Source organism: Schistocerca piceifrons, chromosome X, assembly GCF_021461385.2.
Source record: "Schistocerca piceifrons isolate TAMUIC-IGC-003096 chromosome X, iqSchPice1.1, whole genome shotgun sequence".
Classification (NCBI taxonomy): Eukaryota; Metazoa; Arthropoda; class Insecta; order Orthoptera; family Acrididae; genus Schistocerca; species Schistocerca piceifrons.
Window position 1 is genome coordinate 921,389,612 of NC_060149.1, and position 14,383 is coordinate 921,403,994.

The 14,383-nt window shown below is 38.2% G+C and overlaps 1 protein-coding gene across 2 annotated transcripts in view; it reads left to right on the forward strand.

Moving 5' to 3' along the window:
* Nucleotides 1–14,383, forward strand: part of LOC124721097 — a 654,343-nt gene that overhangs the window by 305,889 nt on the left and 334,071 nt on the right. For both annotated transcript variants that reach the window (XM_047245917.1, XM_047245918.1), the window contains exon 12: nucleotides 9,061–9,289. In XM_047245917.1, the coding sequence (XP_047101873.1) occupies nucleotides 9,061–9,289 (229 nt within the window). The remainder of the gene's footprint in view (nucleotides 1–9,060; nucleotides 9,290–14,383) is intronic.

Sequence of the window (14,383 nt, forward strand, 5' to 3'; positions counted from 1 at the left end):
CTGTTCATGACAATTTCTTGTCAAATGTCATTGCAGGTGATGAAGCGTGGGTTCATCACTTCAAACCTGCAACAAAATGGCACCACATCACCTCTCCTCCAAAGAAAAAGTTTAAAGCCACACCTTCAGCTGTAAAGTCATGGCAGGGTTCTTCTGGGAATCTGAATGGGTTATTTTGCATGATGGCCTCCCTCATGGTGCAACAATCAGCTCTGAAGTGTACTGTGCTACCATCAGGAAATTGAGGAAATGACATCAAAGAGTTCATCACCACAGTAATTCAAACCAAATTCTTCTGCATGACAATGCAAGGCCTCACACAAGTGAGGAGCTCACAGTATTTCCCTGAACTGTTCTTCTTCATCCACCATACAGCACTGATCTTGCAACTTCCAACTTCCATCTGCTTGGCCCAATGAAGGATACACTGCACAGGAAGCAGTACCTGGGTGATGGGGAGGCTATTGATGCAAAAAGATGTCGGTTCCAATGTTGGTACGTAGAGTGGTACCGTGTGGGCACACAGGCCCTCCCAGTAATGTGGCATAAGGCCATTACATTGAACAGAGATGATGTTAAAAATATGGTTTTGTAGCCTAAAGGTAGGGAATAATATGGTGTATTGGCATCCTGAATAGAGCAAACCTCCTTTCAGAATAAAAATGTCTTGCATTACTTATTGAATGCCCTCATAGCAGCAATGGCAACCATCATAACTGTAGAATTCTCTGCTCAAATATGACAGCATGTCTTTATTTCCTGTTCACTGACTCTTTACCTGCTCTAAGAATACTTAAAAGTTTTAGCACCTGTTTGACCGAAAACCCAGTCGTATAAGATTATCGAAGAGCTGAAATCGTCGTTTGAAGAAGGCTATTCTGTTAATGTTCCTTGGGTGAAATCACACTGTGGAATTACTAGCAATGAAGCTGTCAACTGCCTTGACAAGTAAGCTGCTCTGACAGGGCAAACCACCTGGGCAGCTATCTCAAGTATGGATTACCAAGATGTCCTACACAGACACATCACAGAAGACTGGCAACAAGAACAGAAGGAAACAACAAGACAAGGGCAAGAAGTACGCAACAGATTACCCGCCAGTCCCCTATTCCATGAAGTCTCATACAAATTCATTGGCTAGGCACCTCACCTCTGTAATAGCTAAACTCAAATTTAACCACAGATTTTTCCACAAACAATTTCACAGAGTGTATGTCATAGAGACACCTTTCTGCTACCATGGAGATGAAGAGGTTATTCCATCAATATTTGTATATTTTATGCAAGTATGAACTGGCTGTATGGTGTAAGATAAAGGTCAATAAATTCAATTACAATATACTTTAAGGCAAATAATATAAACCATAGAGATTCAGTGTGCTAATGACAATATCATTCGCACACAACCTAAGGAAGCACTGTAGACATTTCACAATACATTATCAAAGCCATAACTTATGCTGGATGTAAGTTAAACACTGGGAGTGCCAAACTCTAATATCTACAAACTATTGGTGATGAAGCACCTAACATAACAGGTAGATGACGACTCATACAGAATGTTGACTCCTTTCCATAAGTGACAAGTTTTCTATCTATGAAGGCTAACATTGATGTCAAAATCCACATACATCTGGGAATGCTTAATAACCATGATATGAGATATATATATGAGACAAGGGCAACTTTCTGGCAAAGCACTAAAATTTTAGAAACGTTCTACCAATTGTGCCTCAAAAACATAATCAAAAGTACTTGACAGGATAAATTAACAACACCAGTACTCTAAAGATGCTAGTGTTACTAGTATATAGATTACACTACCTCAGCATCAAATCCAGTGGGTTTATATGTAGTTCATATGCTTGAGCATAACATCCTGATGAAGAAGAGGTTCCAAGAGTGCTTTTTAGATAATCAAAAGCAATGTACCATCATTACTGACAACCAGGGAACATATGCCCTCTGCTGACTAAGCTGGAGATGAAGTATTTACATCTACATCTGCATCTCTACTCCACAAGCCACTTACAGTGTGTGGCAGAGGATACTTCTGAAATTACTATCTGAATCCCACCTTCCCTGTTCTATTTGTGAATGGCACATGGCTATGAATGACTGTCAATAAGCATCTGCATTAGCTCTAATTCCTCAGATTTTCTCATTCTGGTCATTTGCAAGATGTATATGGTAGCAAGTATTATGTCGTTTAACTTTCCCGGAACATCTGTCAAAGAGTAACATTCTGAAGAACAGAGATATCATGCTGCAGTAGAAAAATGCAAAGAAGAAAACAGAGAGAAGCACAAATGATTAATGGCACAGCACAACATGTGCCATCACATCTGCTTGTAATCAATGAGGTAAGATGTGCATATCACATGACAGACTGATCAGGACAATAAAAACCTATTCATAAAAGAAGACTTCTTACTCCTTTAAAAAAGATCAGTTAATACAAATTTTGACGACAATAATGTATCTCACTCATACTTATTCAGAAAGATGTTTTAAAATTCTGCTATCATTGGTGTAGGTCAAGATGTCTTCTTCCTGGTTCATCATAGAATCAATGGATTTCATGATATAACTCCTTAATCCAGTTTCCAATAAGAGGGACACAATCTGACATGACTCATGAATTATTGTGGCTACATCTTGCCGATCCAATAAATGCTGGCAGAGCCTCATTTACATCTTGGATTAGATCACCTGATAAGCACACTGAGTGAATACTCATTAAATTTTCTTCTGCATTTGGCAACTAATTAACTAAGGGGATCCATTACCTGCCTAATGATGGAGCTACCATTAATTACAAAACAAGTTCACTGAACCTTATCATATCCCCCAAACATGTTATCTTCACTCCCAACTGGTGAGGCAACTAATGCTGATGAGTGTTTCAAAACCATTTCAATGCTCAACTAAATATGCACATGACACAAATTCAGTGCAAACCGCTGCTGATAAACATGAAATCCAGGCTTAATTCCTGGGTTGGCACAAATTATTGATTGTCACTACATATTCAGTATGTAGCAGGTTGAGCATACATGACTGGTTTCTACTGGATTCACTTTATGTCACTGAATCTTCATTCATTTCATCTCCACCAATCCACAAATTTCATTTCTTTTAATTCATTTTCTATATACTCCTCAAGACTGAGAACACCACAGAACTTCACCAACCCCATTTCCCCAGTGGTGCCATTCATAAATAAACCATGGAAGGATTTCTGGTAGTAGTGTCAGGAAACGTGTGTGGAAGCACCAGCAAAACCAAAAGTTTGGATATGACCTAAACATGTGCACACAACTTCATATAAGCTGGAAAACTACATTTGTTTCCTAGTCTGGCACAAGTTTCAGTTCCATTACATAGTTATTATATTACATGCTCAGTGTATCTGAACAGTTTGTACTGCTCAAGCTGATGTAGTGGATCGCACACTGGGCTCACATTTGGAAGAATGGCAGTTCAAACCTCCACCTGGCAATCCAGTTTTAGGTTTTCCATGATTTCCCTAAAATAGTCCAGGCTGGGATTGCTTCTTTGATAAGGACATGGGGGGGGGGGGGTGATTTCATTCCCTGCCCATTTGTAATCTGAGTTTGTGGTCCATCTGTAATGATCTTGGGTATTAATAACCACTTCAGCCATATTTTGGTCCTTTATTACTGTTTTGTAGCATTAAAGTCAAATCTTCAGGTGACATATATTACAACATTGTAGCATTGTGATGACCTCACTATCAATGAAACATTAAACTCTACTCTTCCTTTCTTGGGCAGTTTTTACTGATTTCATTATAATGTCATTGCATTGTCAGTGATTTCATTCCCATTGATCCATTCATTTTATTTCCATGTGTTTAGGAAGATTTTACTGAACGAGCAGGTCATTCAAAATCCAGTTCAAGAGTAACCAACTATACAGGGTGAACCACCTAAAACTTGCACCACAAATATTGCGGAAATGGAAAGTGCTAGTGATGTGCGGTTTTCATAGAATGGATTGATAGCCAGGGGCTTGTACTTTTAGTAAATCAACAGATTGTAATAATACTTAGGAAGTGTATTTTTGTTGCAAACATACGCTTTTTTTGTAGTGTCCTGCGGTCGGCAGGAAAGAACTAACGATCAAGTTGGAACACACTTCATTTTAAGTGAAATGCCTTTTTGGCATGCACTTATTTCCAAACGCAAGAACAACAAGAAGCACAACAACTCTGGTTGTGGCAAAAGCCATATAAGAGTACAAGACAATGAAAAGAAAGTAATAACCAAAATAGTATTCTATACAATTACAAAGATACATCTTTCTACTAAGGGCTACAACTAGTGTCTACTAGTAAAGCACTGTTTGGCTTTTCAACTAACACAACAGGTGTCACCCAGAGATGGGAGAAAGGATGCCTTCATCTTGTAAGTGGCAAAGTTCCACCTGGAGCCTTTCTTGGAGAGCAAAGGGCCTTAAAAAAACAAGGGACAGGAGAGGAAAGAAGCTGAACTTGCACAGTGAAACCATTCACCCCTGGTGTGGAGGATGAGAACAACATTATGTATTTGCTGAGCAATGGGATGAGAAGGGTATCCGAGGAGGGGATCAAAACTGCCTGTGCCTTGTCCTGCACTGACAAACCCAGACAACCAAAAACGTACACACCCATAAGGTTAGTAGCGCCAGGAGAGCTAACCACCAAAAACTAAACAGTGAAGGAATGACTGTTGTAGGATATTTGTGTTGAAAAAATGTCCTCGACTAATATATGGTGATTACTGAAACTACACAAGGCGCAAGTGTATGGAGACAAAGCTGGTGAGCCCAAGTGTTGGTATGTGGCATCGTCCACTATAGAAATAGAATGTGCCATGTCAATTTGGAAGACCACAGGAATATAGATGACCTACAAGGTAAGGAGGAAACGAGCTCCTGACTGGGGAATGATGGAGAATACTTGTCTGTCAATGGAATGCAAGGTGTCCAGGTCCTGCAGTGAGGATTTGTGACAAGCTGTGCATCCCCAGGAAGCATGACATCTATGCATTGTTTAAGCAAAGCCTGACACACAATGGCGATATGGCCCGTTTGGCTGCAAGTCATGCACCTCGCTCGCTAGTGGGGGTACTCCAACCATTGGTGAGTCTAGAAACAGTAGGGACATCATGGAAAATTGGTAAAAGACTTTATGTCTCGGGATTTAGCAATAGAGACTCCTGCTCAGTGGTAGGCAACTGCTGTGCCGTGAAAGCAGCCGGATCAAATACAGCAGTTGTAGTGGATGAGACTTCAAATGCACAAATTATCAGCAGACAGGTGTTGAGGGATGGGTCCTGTAACTTCTAAATATCAGCCCAAAGACCCTCATCTGTTGCGTGAAACACCACCATAACACAAATCAGTGAAGAGTTCTATCAGACTGCTTGCAGGCAACGATGGCCCACCAGAATTTGAAATTGGGGGAGAGACCATGGAGCATCGTGATCCTTTCCCAAAACATCTGACCTGGGGACTTTTCACAAGAAAAGAAAGTCTGACAGGCGGAGTTGGCATGTATTTGTGCATCAAAGCAAAAGGCAGCCCTTAATACAGCAGGCAAACAAGAGATCTCAAGGTGACTGCTCAGGGTTCAGTTGTTGAATTCAATGATAACACCAGTGGACCGACTGTTGAAAAAAAAAAAAAAAAAAAAAAAAAAAACTTTGATTTTCATCATGGATCCCATGTGCTAGTAAATTTTGTTTCAACCATTTGACATAATTTCACCATGGTTCGACAGACCTATTGAAAACTAGAAACGTCAGTGGAGCCCCGTGCAAAGTGTTCAGTTTACACGTGATGGAATCAACTCTATGAGCTACATCTTGCAATGCTGGGGAGTGAGGGCAATGTTCTGATTGTGTTAGTGGTGCCAGTGTCTGCTGCATAGTTTCAATCCAGCACTGAGAAATTCCTCTAAGGAGGCCATTTCATCTGAAAATGAAAATCCCATCCTTGGCGCCAATAACTGTAGCGTCCTGTGGTCAGCAAGAAAGAACTAATGGTCAAGTTTGAACACACTTTATTTTAACTAAAATGCCTTCTTGGTGTGCACTAATTTCCAAATGCAAGAGCAACAAGAAGCACAACAAGTCCAGATAAGAATACAAGAGAGTGAAAAGAAAATAATAACTAAAATACTACTCTACACAATTAAAAAGATACAACTTTCTACTGAAGGCTATAGCAAGTGTCTAGTAGGCTAAAGCTGGCATAGGTACTGACCAGAGCTGTCCTAGCTGTGGGTACACACTGTCGGTTTGCCTCTGCCAACGTGCTTGTAACGTCGATTCGGTGGAGTGCTACACGTAGTCACATTAGTTCCAATTGGTGGATTTCTGTCACATGGATTTTCACTAAGTAGTTCCATGTTCATGTGGAAAGTCTGTTGACGTTTACATCCAATGTCAATGTTTTGATCTGAGCTCTTGAAGGGAGGTCAGCAGCCCACGTTGCTTGTGTGTTGTGCGGGCCCTGTAACTGATAAGGGGCCTCTACAACATTTTTCTAATGGAATAATGCCTATTGACATTAACAAACTAAAATTAGGGTAAATTAGAATGTCCGTGGTGTTCATTGAAAGATTCCAGATGTATCATGTATCTTGTTTAGTGATGAAGCCACATTTACCAATCAAGGCCAAGTAAACAACAAAAACATGCGCTGTTGGTCCATTGGCAATCTATGTTGACTTCATCAGGTGGAATGTCAGCATCCATGGAGTTTAAACATGTGGTGTCTGATAGTGATAAACGTGTGGTGTGGGGTAGTGAACCATCAGCTCATAGGCCCATTTTTCATAGACATAATACTGAGTTTGCACAAGTATCGCAACCTCCTAATAGACCATCTTCTACGAATGTTAGAAGATGTTCCTCTGCAGACTAGAGGGAACCTGTGGTACCAACATGAAGGATATGAAGATGGTATCTGTTCTTTCAGACATGTCCAAAAGAACAGATACCATTGTTGACCATGCAGTTCTCTTAGAATAAAATGACAATTAAGTCAAGACCATAAGTTGTAGACAGGCGTTGATATACATCAATGGGGACAGTTGAAAATGTGTGCCCCGACTGGGACTCGAACCTGGGATCTCCTGCTTATATGGCAGATGTTCCATCCATCTGAGCCACTGAGGGTATAGAGGTTAGTGCGACTGCAGGGATTTATCCTTTGCACATTCCCCGTGAGACCCCCATTCCCAACTTAATATCCACACACTACATTCATTGTGCTCCTCCCCACTACACTCATTACTCGTGGCAGACAATCTTACTGAGTCCCGTAAGAGTTCAGGCAATGCATGTGCATCCAGCACAGAAGAAGAAGGTCAATGTCTGGTAAGATTGTCTGCCCCGAGTAATTAGTGTAGTGGGCAGGGGCACTATGAATGTAGTGTGTGGACGTTAAGTTGGGAATGTGGGTCCCATGGGGAGCATGCAAGGGATAAATCCCTGCAGTCACACTATCCTCTGTGCCCTTAGTGGCTCAGATGGATAGAGCACCTGGCATGTAAGCAGGAGATCCCAGGTTTGAGTCCTGGTCAGGGCACACATTTTCGACTGTCCCTGTTGATTTATATCAATGCCTGTCAGCATTTAGAGTCTTGATTTAATTATCATTTCAACATGAAGGATGTCTAGCTCATATTAACTGAAGTACTACAGCATGTTTTCACAAATTGCTTCCAAAATGTTTGATTGGATGCAGAGGACCTGTACCTTGGCCAGCCGGTTCCCACATTTGACGCCTGCAGATCTTTTTCAGTGGGGAAGCTGAAAGATGCTGTTTACATGAACATACCAACTATCCTTGATGATATGCAATGATGCATTACTGCAAGCTTCTCAGACATTTCTGCTGAAATGCTAGCATGTATGCAGCAGTTATTCCATACCAGACTGGAAGCAAGTATTGCCACAGCCGGTGGTAATTTGAAACACAAGTTATGATGCACAGTTGTCTTGTTACTAGTCGGAATCCACATGATCATTGTATGCACTTATGTTAAGCTTTAGTATGTGCTATCACAGGTATTTTACAAGTGCTGGCGTAGGAACTTTTAAAAATATGGTATCATGTAAATGACTCACTCTGGCATCCTGCAACAAACACCACTGACATTCTGATTTACTGTACTTATAGTTTGTTAATGTCAGTAACATTGTTCCATTTGAAAAAGTGAATGTTTGCACAAAAAATACACTTTCTAAGTATTATTACAATGTGTTGACTGGCTAACAATATGAGCCCCTAACTACCAATCCGTTTTGTGAAGACTACACATAAATAACACTTTCCATTTCCACAATATTTGCTGTGCAAGTTTTAGATGATTTACACAGTTTATTTGTAGAAAAGATGCAAAATACATAAACACACATATAGAAATTGGACATACTTCCAGTCCTCAAAAACCCTTCACCAAGGTTAACATTGTTTTCAGAGATCAAGAAATGGAACAGAGATATAGGCTTTAAAGTGAAATTATTTTACTTTAAAATTTTAGCTTTCAATTTTTTGTAAATAATGCTCATAATTATTCTCTGTATTGTGACCTCATATATTATTTTGTCTAGTTTTGTGTCCAGATGGGTGTCATATAATGAAAACAAAGGTTCAGGGTTTAATTCTAGGTTGATGTTAAGAACTTGGTTTTTGTTTATGTCTCACTTATGCTAATGCATGTGAAGTGGAATTATGGTTACAGGTCCATGTTAAAATGGAAGGTTTCCTATAATTAACTGTTCTCCTTATTTTCTTGCTGAAGGAATGCAAGAGTTTATTGCCTCCATTAATCACTGTTATTTTTAAATTAATCTACTGGTTGACTTTGTTTTACTTTATTTTTCTCCTCAGCTCACAATATAGCATGCATTTTCTGACCCCTTATAAATTACTTATATGAAGAATAAATTTCTCTCATGAATTATTTTGTGGTTCAAAATGAAATAAACTTTTTCTGATAACCAGACAGTTAAGATGCATTCTTTATCTTTGTTCTTCTTATAGATATACTTAAAGATTGAAGGTGTTGAAGAAAGTCTGAAACAGCAACTTATTAAGACGAGTACAAATATGTTGTCAATTCCAAGAATTTATGAGCTCCTAAAGGAATTAAAACCATCTCCTGTGCCCAAGCAAAGACAAGCTGTTCACATAGAAATAATTGCAAAAGTCCATGGTCGTGTGATATTCTGTACATATATCAATGATACAACATACCACCAACAGTTGGAAGGTAAATTTCTGTTTATTTCTAAAAACTATTATTTTGAGGAACAGTTAAAGATATTAAATTGTATGTTAACATATTCAGATTTAATTGTCGCTTAATCATTGTAAGTAGTATGACTATGGTGATTCTAGCACACTTTGCTCTCAAATACAGGCTGAATCTTAAGATACCACTGATGTGGCAATCAAAGATTGCAGCCAATTTGCACATAAATGGGGTATTGAACTGTCACCCTCATCAATGATCTCATCTTCCTTATTAGTGATATATTCTATCATGTTTCTGACATCTTTAAAAAGAAATGAAAGAAAAATAGCAGTCAGTATGTATCCACCATGTTCATTCTGAACAACTAGAATTACTTAAAAATAAGTAAGCTTCATGTGAATTGTGTAAAATAGTGCCATACTCCAAAAATATTGCCAGTACTATTACATTTCCAAAAAACGGCATAGGCTTCACCTGAACTGTGTAAAATGCTACCTGGCTCAACGATGTTTGTCAATACTACAGTATTTCACATAACATTCCCTTGAATTACATTAAAGGGCACTTTATTCAAAAACTATTGCCAATACTAGAGTATATGCAAAAATTACATCAACTATATCTGAACAGCATAAATTGCTGTTATTCCTGTCTCTTCCCTTCTCTCTGTTCTGTTTGTTTCAAACACTGTACTAAAACATAATGTATTTCCACATCTGCCTCTTCATCATCAGGAAATTTCATTTCTCAAAATACTGTACTGCCTCAGTAAATTTCCTCTCAGTCTCTGTCTCTGTTTAATGGTTACATCAGTGAGACATCAACATGATAATATACTACAAAGTGAATGGGACAGAAAAATTCTAACAGAAATACTATTGGGTTAAGTTTTATCTTTAAAAATTTCTTGACATATTCATACAATAAATCACATTCTCACATATACACTAAAATCGCTGTGAACTTTGTCTTGCACCACAAATTGTTTGACATTTTATGCTGTCACACAAGTGGAAATAAACAGATTTAATCATCTTCAAACTTTTTAGAATATCATCTATTGCAAACAGTAGGCTGTAGCAACTTGAGTAAATATTTGAGACCGGACACCTCTAACCAATTAACCAAGTTTTTGCTGCTGTGGCTGCCTTAATATTATCAAAATGACAGTGATGCATTTTGTGGGTGAACTGTATACAGTATGAATAATATATCTGTAATGTAACAGTCAACCACTTTGTTTTACTGAAACGGAAACAGTTCATTGTAATCAAAACACTCATATTTAACATACATGTCAAAAGCAACAAAGTAGTCAGAACCTGTAAAGCACTACTTCTTGGGTGATTGTGTTATTTTCATATTCACTTCTGAAAAAGCATTTGTATCATAGCCAAATCAATAAGTTTGTATGCAAGTAGTGAACGCTCTTGCAAATTAAATCCAGGGCCACAACAATATTCTTCTGAAAGCAAAGATTAACATCTCTTACAGTTCCACTCAATGATACCCTATGAACAGGAACTGACTTCTTTTATTCACAGTTTTCTACTAGGCACAGGTGAAAAAATTAGTTGTTTGTATGACTATTTTTGAAATTAACTGCATCCATTAGTTCATTGCACCACAATAAATCATTCACAATGTGCCAATGTTGAGAAAGGCAAGTTTACCATAACTGATAGCCATGAATATTGATGCTGTATATATAGTTTGCAGTCGTTTAGATAAATCAGCACTAGCAGTCCAAATTTGCTGTCACCATGCCTTGCAATGAAGATTGGGTGCTGCTCTCCCTACTCAAATGCTGATTGTTTTTAGTGTTTATTGTGTTTCTGTTCTCACTCAGGTGCTTCAAGTTCTACAGCATACAAAATGAAGATTCTCTCTTTCCTAGAATTACAATAAGTAACTAAAAATCAAAACAAAAATTTTATTTGTAAAAATACTTTAGTGGATACAAGCTTACATTTTGTGTCCATAAAGAAGAAGAAAGTGTTGAACAATGACAATGACTATGATGACATCGATGATGGTCCAGCAATGATAACATGCTACTTGCAGTGCTCTCTCTCCTTTAAATATACCTCCCTGCTGATTCACCAGGTTGTGACAAGCCCTGTCACATCTTTCATCGTGTTTTACTTCCACATCATTTCAAAGGCAGATGCATCCCTTAAGATATGCATATTCTGGTAACAGTAATGCAATCTCAACCAACACAAATGCATGTGCACTTCCAGATTTAAGAAACCAGAAACACAGTCTCAAATACATGTGTGCTTCAAGATAATTGCGTACAAGGGGAAACTCAAATTCACAGGTTGTCTCTTCACCTCTGTGCTGTAGATCGAACAAAAATTTTTACACTGGCCTTACAGCAATAACCTCAGTTTTGTGGTAAACATTAACTGCTGCTGTTTAACTCAAGGGGACATCATGATAGGCTGATGCCAATCTACCTCTACATGAATGCTCTGCAAACCACATTTAAGTGCCTGGCAGAGGGTTCATCAAACTATCTTCATAATTATTCCCAATTATTCCAATCTCATACAGCACACAGAAAAAAAAAACCACATATATGTTTCCGTACAAGCTCTGATTTCCCTTATTTTATTATGATGATCGTTTCTCCCTATGTAGGTCAGCATCAACAAAATATTTTCGCATTTGGAGGAGAAAGTTGCTAATTGAAATTTCACGAGAAGATACTGCCCTAATGAAAAATGCCTTTGTTTTAATGATTTCCACCCCAAATCCTGTATCATTTCAGTGACACCCTCTCCCCTATTTTGTGATAATACAAAACATGGTCCCTTCTTTGAACTTTCTCTATGAACTCCACAATCCTACCTGATAAGTGTCCCACATCATGCAGAACTATTCTAAAAGAGGATGGACAAGCATAGTGTAGGCAATCTGTTTAGTAGATCTGTTCCATTTTCTAAGTGTCATGACAATAAACACAGTCTTTGGTTAGCCTTCCCCACAACATTTTCTGTGTGTTCCTTCCAGTTTAAGTTGTTCATAATTGTAATTCCCAGGTATTTAGCTGAATTTACAGCCTTTACCTTTGGCTAATTTATCATGTAACCAATGTTCAATGGATTCCTTTTAGCACTCATACAGATGACCTCACACTTTTCATTATTTAGGGTCAGTTGCCAATTTTTGCACCATACAGATATCTTTTCTAAATTTTTTTGCAATTTCTTTGATCTTCTGATGACTTTGCTAGTCAATAAATGAAAGCATCATCTGCAAACAACCTAAGACAGCTGCTCAGATTGTCTTCTAGATCATTTATATAGATAAGGAACAGGAAAGGGCCTATAACACTAACTTGTGGAATAACAGAAATCACTTCTGTTTTACTCAATGACTTTCTGTCAGTTACTGCAAACTGTGACATCTCTGACAGGAAATCACGAATCCAGTCATATAACTGAGCACATAATTTCGCTAAAAGCTGCTTGTGTGGTACAGTGTCAAAATCCTTCTGGAAATCTAGAAATACAGAATCAATTTGAAATCCATTGTGAATAGCACTCAACACTTTGTGTGAGTAAAGAGCTAGTTGTGTTTCACAAGAATGATGTTTCCTATTCCGTGTTGACTGTGTGTCAAAAGACCATTGTCTTCAAGGTAATTCATAATGTCCGAACACCGAACACAATATATGTTTCAAAGTCCTGCTGCATATTGACATTAATGATATGGGTCTATAATTTAGTGGATTACTCCTAATATCTTTTTTGAGTATTGGTGTGACCCATACAACTTCCCAGTCTTTGGGTATGGATCTTCAGTTGAGCAAACAGTTGTATGTGACTGTTAAGTATGGAGCTATTGTATCAGCATATTCTGAAAGGAACCTAGTTAATATACAGTGTGGACTAGAAACTTGCTTTTGTTAAATGATTTAAGCTGCTTCACTACTAGGAAGATATCTACTTCTACATTATTCATGTTGGCGGCTGTTCTTGATTCGAAGTCTGGAATATTTTCTTTGGATTCTTTGGTGGAGAAATTTTGAAAGGCTGTGTTTAGTAACTCTGATTTCACAGCACTGTCACCCATAGTATTTCTATTGCTATCGTACAGAGAAAACATTGAGTGTGTCTTGCCACTACCAAACTTTACATATGACCAGAATGTTGTTGGATTTTCCGCCAGGTTTTGAGTCAAAGTTTTGCTGTGGCACCTATTATAAGCATCTTGCACTGATATCTGTGCCAAATTTTGAGCTTCTGTAAAAGATCACAAGGCTTGGAGATTTTGCATCCATTTAAATTTGGCTGTCAAAACAACAGCGGGCATTGTTGTCCCTGAGAAGCAAAATGAAATATCCAATCCCACCAGCCCAACAGAGCATATCTCACACATCCACTCTGGTAAGAACCAGCTTACTGAGCTCTTAATATTGTCATTTTTTTATTCAGGCTTCATTTTAAGTTCTCCTTTTAAATAGAATACAATCCCTCACCAGCCATTGCCATGACCCAGTGTGTGCTCTTTGATATGCAAAATCCCACGCAGTAATTAAGTGAACTGTTTACAAATTTGAGAAACACACTTTTTCGGCATGTCTTTCAACTAATGGACTGTTCTGATATGTAATTTCCCATTCTGCAATTGAATTTTTCACTTTCTTATTTTTCACGCAGCCCATTGAAATGGAATGGAACAGAAAATCAAAAAGATTCATTGAGACAAACCATTAAAATGGAATGGGCCAGAATGCCTTCCCCTTGTCAGATTGACCTGAGATTCAAAAAAATCTGGACCAGAAAGAATAACACACTAATAATATGTCCTATGCTCCAAAACCAGTCTCTATAAATGTCTTTAAAACCTCTTAAAAGTAAAACCACAGAAAATTAACCACTTCAGTTTCATCTTTACACATCTTGTAACCTCTGCGACACATTACTCATTAAAGCCCATACTATGCTAAGTGAGTGGGGTTCACCTTACGAGAAAGGATTTTTGTATAGATATCGACCGTGTGTACCTGAATGGTGGCATATCAGACTTACACCCACTCTGTAATAACAATGATCCGTCAAGCAAGTTTGAAATGCAATTACACATCAGGATGGACCA